The 6,732-nt window shown below is 27.9% G+C and overlaps 2 protein-coding genes across 2 annotated transcripts; one reads left to right on the forward strand and one right to left on the reverse strand.

Annotated features, from left to right (window-relative positions):
• Positions 1-2,152: 2,152 nt before the first annotated feature.
• Positions 2,153-2,656, reverse strand: LOC100212558 (glutaredoxin-related protein 5, mitochondrial). The gene has a single exon (XM_065806752.1). The coding sequence runs from the start codon at positions 2,654-2,656 to the stop codon at positions 2,153-2,155; it is 504 nt and encodes a 167-aa protein (XP_065662824.1).
• Positions 2,657-4,750: 2,094 nt separating this feature from the next.
• On the forward strand, positions 4,751-6,222 carry LOC136085446 (uncharacterized). Its single transcript, XM_065806753.1, has 3 exons — positions 4,751-4,861; positions 5,027-5,404; positions 5,671-6,222. Exons 1-3 carry the CDS (start codon positions 4,751-4,753, stop codon positions 6,220-6,222), a joined length of 1,041 nt encoding a protein of 346 aa, XP_065662825.1.
• The last annotated feature ends 510 nt before the right edge of the window (positions 6,223-6,732 follow it).

Below are 6,732 nucleotides of genomic sequence, written 5' to 3' on the forward strand. Positions count from 1 at the left end.
TATTGTTGAATTTTAATGTTCTAGAAGATGAAACACTAAGAAGTCGTGTTAAAGAATTTTCTAACTGGCCGACTATTCCACAGGTTTATATTAATGGTGAGTTTATAGGAGGATTTGATATATTGTTGCAGATGCATCAAAGCGGTGAACTAATAAATGAGCTGGATCAAATTCTTCCCGAAATAATATTTCAATTTTTTTTGGTTTATTGCATGCGTCTAGTGTAAATAAATAATGTTAGAAAGTTCATTGAAAAATAATTTACTAATTCAAGAGAATTAGCTTTCCAAATTTCAAGCATTTATGCTTTTCGCCATTTTAAATTAAGAACCATGGTAACAACTAAAACTTTTAAAAAATGAAAACATATTATTTCAAACACTATTAAAATATCCTATCGAATGATTACCCTAAAAATCCTATGAACTTGTTAATTGTCGAAAAATGAATGAGGAGGAGGGAAGAGCCTTCTCAATATATATCATGCTATTTTTCGCTCTCATCCTAGATATGCTTTTCAAGTTTGAGGACATTCTAAGAAGCTTGCTTTTTTAAGATAACTTTTATCCAAAATAAAGCTCTTAAATTATTTTATTTCCAATATACCAATTCGAACTCTAATATGCTCTATTTTATAAATTGTGTGACCTTATTCATAATGTATAAATCGTGGCCCTATTTATAAATAAAATTGTGACCCTATTCATTATTGTATAAATTGTAACCTTATTCAAATGATTGCCTATTTGTTTGGAAACAAAATCATAATAACTTACTTCTTATATTCATTAATTTTTTTAGTAATAGGTAAATTTATAAATATATTCTACGTTCTGCTTGCAAATCTCTTAAATTATTCTCAAACTTAGAAGCTGCTCTCTTTAACTATTTTTTATAAATGTTTTTATTCTAAACATTATTTTAGAAAAATATTGTTTATAAATACCTTTACTCATATTATTATTTAAAACCCTAACTCTGTGCTTCTACTAAATTAGTATTTTATTAGTTATGGCTATTTATAATTATTTTTATTGTTAATATATAAATTGGTTATTTAGTTTTGTGAATATGAAAGACAAACAAGAGTATTATCAAAGACTAAGAAGTGTAGACTGAATAACTTGATATGTCATTATGCTTATTGACAATATGATTATATACTTATATATATATATATATATATATATATATATATATATATATATATATATATATATATATATATATATATATATATATATTATATATATATATATCAGGGTGGTTCTAAAAACAACTTTTTTTGAAAATGACTGCTAGTACCTAATGAATATATTAAATATAATAAAAAAATGCTGCATTTAAAAAATTTTTGAATAAAAATATTTTAAGGGGCTGCTACCAACCGTCAAACATTAAAATAGGTCCCTAATATTATTAAAAAAAAGTTTTTTAAAAGTATGTCATATTGGATCTCGAACGAAGCGAAATTATATAAAAGTTTCAAAAATATTAATCAATTTATAACTAAACTTTTATTTTGGATTTTAATGAACAAAAAATTACATTTTTTAATTAAAAACGAAAAATAGGGAATTTAACAAGATTTTTTGATTATAATATTTTTTATCGATTTTTTTTTATAAAATGAATATTTTTATTGATATTTTTTTAAAAAGTTTTCTTTGTTTTAGACCCAACTCGATATATATATATATATATATATATATATATATATATATATATATATATATATATATGTATATATATATATATATATATATATATATATATATATATATATATATACATACATAGAGTGACCAGAATACTCTTTTTTTTGTAGGAGAGCACAACGCTAAAACTTATTAAACCTTATTTGTTTCTATGCTCTCCTACATAAAAAAGAGTATTCTGGTCACCCTATATATATATATATATATATATATATATATATATATATATATATATATATATATATATATATATATATATATATATGCAATATTTACATTTTAAGAACATTTCACACTGTATTAAAAAAAAATTATGAGTTTTAGAGGGCTTAAAAACAATCAATAAGTTGTAACTTATTTTGATTCTATATTGTTACAAGATTACTTTAAATATAGATAATTTCCAAAATAAAGAAATCATCAAATTAAAAAAACTATTCTTTCTTTGGTTCATTATTAATCAGTGCGGAATGATGTCCAATTTTATCCAGCTCATTTATTAGTTCACCGCTTTGATGCATCTGCAACAATATATCAAATCCTCCTATAAACTCACCATTAATATAAACCTGTGGAATAGTCGGCCAGTTAGAAAATTCTTTAACACGACTTCTTAGTGTTTCATCTTCTAGAACATTAAATGATTTAAAGTTTTCACAACCGTGCATATTCAATATTTGAATGACATATTTACTAAAACCACACTTTGGAGCATCAGGAGTTCCTTTTATAAAAACAACAAGTTTGTTATTACTGACAATCTCTTTGAACTTATTATCACTCCAATCAATACCAGATGAAAAACATTTATTATGGTTAAGATGTGCAGAAATTTGTTTCTGATGGATAACTCCTGTAATACAACCACTAAAATAAGGAAGGGATACTGCTTGCTGCATTAATTTAGTAGATAAAGGGCGCATAACATTAAAAAACATATTTTTGCTAATTATGCTGTAAAGTAAAAACAAAATAGCAATAAAAACAAATACTAAATTTTTTTGACAAAAATTTTGCAACAACTTTGTACTAAATGAACATAAAAGGTATAAACACATACAAACACACATATATTTTATAACTAAATTAATTTATTAAGTTGGTAATTGGTATTATGTGTTTGTGTTTCACATCAAACATGTGTGTGTGTATATGTATATACATACATACATACATACATACATACATACATATATATATATATATATATATATATATATATATATATATATATATATATATATATATATATATATATATATATATATATATATATATATATATATATATATATATATATATATATATATATATATATATATATATATATATAATATATATATATATATGCATATATTAATCCTATAGCTAAGCAGCCTAAATTTATATATTTTATTTGCTTATTGCAACATATTATCTCGTCCGTGGAGCATAGCGTAATATTTATTGGCTTCGATACATACATAGACTATCTTACAGCCTAGTGCCACAAGGGAGTACTGCTACATTGACCGAGCGCTACTCAACTCCCCCTCCCCCCTCTCCTGTTTTTATGATTGATTATGATAGAATACATTATACTGATTCAGAATCATATAAAAACATAGGTCTGAAAACTCAAGTAAAGTATTCTAATTTGACGTTAAAGTATAAAAAATCACATTAAAAACGCTAATACTCGCCATCTTTGTTTTACTCGTTAAGATAAAATTTCTTTTTAATAACAACTTTTAAAAAGCCTGGTTTCTATTGACACTTTAATACAAAAGGCATTTCTGATTAATTTCTGACCCTAACCATAAAACTGATTGCACCAATTCCTATTTTTCATTTGATGTATTGTACATTTAATTGCGCCAATCCCTATTTGTCAGTCGATAAATGTATATTTATTTACCCCAATCCCTATTTGTCAGTCGATGAATATACGTTTATTTACGCCAATTCCTATTCGTCAGTCGATATAAGTACATTTATTTATGCCAATCCCAAATTGTCATTAGATGTCATGGGCGCCGGCAGGCAAGGCCTAGACGGGGAAGGGTGCACATGCTCTCTCCCCCCCTATCCTCCTTGGAAAAGTAAATGAACAAATTTAAATATTCACAAAATTTCTTTGAACTGTTAAAATATTTTATTTCAATATCTCATCAATTTAACTAATTTATAGTTTACTCACCGTAATGTAAATGTCTACAGTTTAAATGAAATATTACCATCAAATGCAATGACTTCCACGACGGCGGAAGCTGTTTTATAAAGGCACAATTTATATTTATAAAAAAAAGATGTTTGAATAAAAGTTAAAAAAAAAAACAATAGACAGATAAGGAATAAATAGAAAAAAACAATAGATAAAGGAGAAGTATAGAAACCAAAAAGGAGAGACGAAGAAAAATAACGAAAATAAAGGAAATAATAATAATAAAAAAAAAGAAATCGAACTACAATAGCAAAGTACACAAACAAATAAACCTTGAACTAACGAAGAAAGAATTGGATACAGTGATCAAATTTTTTAAATTATTTTTTAATGTGTCAGTTTCATTTACTTTTTTATGCTGTTGTTTTTTTGTTTGTTGGCAAAATGTTTTTTGTTTGTATTGTATATCTATTTATTTTTTTCCAATTTATTGTGTTATATTCATTTTAACAATACTATTTGTGTTTTTTGCTAGCTAAATGTTGATTATTATAACTATATATATTTAATTTGATTAACTTGCATTAACCTGCTGTATTTTAAATTTTGTTTTGTTTTTTGGAATATGCCTAATTTGTATTTAATAAACCATTTAATGTTTTTTAACTAATCATTATATTATTATATAGTTTAGCATTATTAGGTGTTTACTTCACATTAGTTTTTTAACTAATTGTAAACAACCATGAATGTAAAATCTTTATTCAGAAATATATATGACTGATATAATAAAAAAATTTTTGAAAAAAAGTTTTTTCAATTTATTTAATTTTGTGGACTGTTTTAAATTTAGGTGTTTACAATTTTTTTTTTCAGAATACTGAAAAAAATGTCTAAAAAACGACAAAGTAGTAATATTTTGGATTACTTCAATTTTAAACGTGTTGCAACTACAGATGGTTCCAAAAAATCACAGAAACACATTACTCTTCCTCAACCAGTAGTGGCACCAAGTGAAAGCCATTGTTAGGCAAGACATCAACAAGATGTTGATGCATGCAACGGAAACATGCAGAAAACGTCAGAAGTCATGATTGCAGATAAATCATCAGAATGTAAAAATGATAACGATAACTCAGTTTTCGATATTGAACTTTATATTTAGGTAACAGCTAGAATAAATGATGATCTCAAGTATCATATACTAACCGAACCATTCAAGCCCCATGAAACTTATGATTTCAAAAAAGATGTGCCAGAACATGAAGCTGGAAAGCGACGGTTTAGACATGCATGGTTGGTTCAACATGCTCATTGGCTGGCGTACTCTTCAAAACTAAAAGGTGCTGTTTGTATATATTGCATTCTTTTCCCACAAAAAGTACATCGAGGTTTTCAAGGTGCATTTATCACTACAGCCTTTAGAAAATGTAAGGATTTTAACGAATGTGCTCGAAATCACATGTCATCGTCATGGCGTATGTGTTCTCAACAAGATGCTGAAAACTTCATGGCAGTGAGAAGAAATCCAAACAAGGAAATTGTATGCCAGCTTGATGATTCTATAAAACGCATTGTTAAAGCAAACAGACAAAAGTTCTTTTCTATCCTTTCAACAATTTTTTTATCGGAACAAATGATTTGGCCCTGCGAGGGAAGGAAGGAATTAAAGGAAATATGCATCAGCTATTGAACTTTTGAATCGAGGCTGGTGATAAGATTATAAAAAATCAGCTTGATACTGCTGCAAAGAACGCAAAACATGCACCATATCAAACCAAAAATAAATTGATCAAAATATCTGAACAGATTCTGGTAAATGATATTGTGTCAGCTGCAAATAACTCCATCGGATTTTCAGTATTAGCTGATGAAACAGCCGATATTTCAAGGACAGAAAAATTATCGATTGGAATACACTTTATTGACCCAACAAAAGAGCAAATGATTCGGAAAGAATTCGTTGGATTTGTTCCACTGAACCACATGTCTTCAGCTTCAGTTTCCGACGCCATATTAAGCAAGTGTTTATCAATAGGTCTCAATTTAGATCGTCTGTTAGGTCAGGGATACGATGGTTACTCAACCATGGCAGGAAAGGATAACGGCGTCCAATCAAGAATCAGAATGAAATATCCAAAGACGGCTTTTGTTCATTGCTCATCACATAGACTGAACTTGGTTGTAAATGATCTGAGTGCACTTTCGCAAATTCGCAATATAATTGATACTATCAAGTCAATTATTGCGTTTTTCCGTAAAAGTCCTACGAGAAGGTCAATGATACCTGACGTTCCTCTTCTCTGCGAGACTCGTTGGACTGCAAAGTATAAGAGCATACGAGTGTTTTGTGTTTTGTGATTTTGACCAAATATATGTGTTATCTAACAAGGCAAACGGAAACACACGTCAATCGGCACATCAGTTGTTGTTAACATCCAGCTCAACAACTTTTTTATTTGGACTAATTATCATTTCATTTTACTCAGCTCTCCTGGAACCCTGTACTCAAGCACTTCAAGCCATTCAGCTAGACATTCCACAAGTACAGAGGCACGTTCACGAATTACTCTTGGTTATACATCTACACCGTAACAAGGTAGATATGCATTTCAGTGCAGATGTCTACAAGAGAGTGATCCAGTTGTCTGGAAAGTTGAATATTTAACTAACACCACCAAGGCAATGTTCAAGGCAGTTATATCGAAACAATTGTGGAGCAACGGATACAAATGTCGAGGAATACTTTCACCAGGCTATGTATATCCCTTATCTCGATTCATTAATCTATTCGCTTCAAACGCGGTTCTCAGAAGATATCATTGCTCAATTTAACCTTTGTTTACTTCATCCTGCAAAGATGAGAACTTT

Source organism: Hydra vulgaris, chromosome 09 (genome assembly GCF_038396675.1).
Source record: "Hydra vulgaris chromosome 09, alternate assembly HydraT2T_AEP".
In the NCBI taxonomy this organism is placed as follows: domain Eukaryota; kingdom Metazoa; phylum Cnidaria; class Hydrozoa; order Anthoathecata; family Hydridae; genus Hydra; species Hydra vulgaris.

What these genes read in the sequence shown, in the direction of transcription:
- LOC100212558 (XM_065806752.1), bottom strand. Translation starts at nt 2,656, where the DNA reads ATGTTTTTTAATGTTATGCGCCCTTTATCTACTAAATTAATGCAGCAA.
- LOC136085446 (XM_065806753.1), top strand. Translation starts at nt 4,751, where the DNA reads ATGTCTAAAAAACGACAAAGTAGTAATATTTTGGATTACTTCAATTTT. An exon ending in ACATTACTCTTCCTCAACCA is followed by an intron (nt 4,862 to 5,026) that starts GTAGTGGCACCA and finishes CTTTATATTTAG; the next exon opens with GTAACAGCTAGAATAAATGA. An exon ending in GAAATCCAAACAAGGAAATT is followed by an intron (nt 5,405 to 5,670) that starts GTATGCCAGCTT and finishes ATATCTGAACAG; the next exon opens with ATTCTGGTAAATGATATTGT.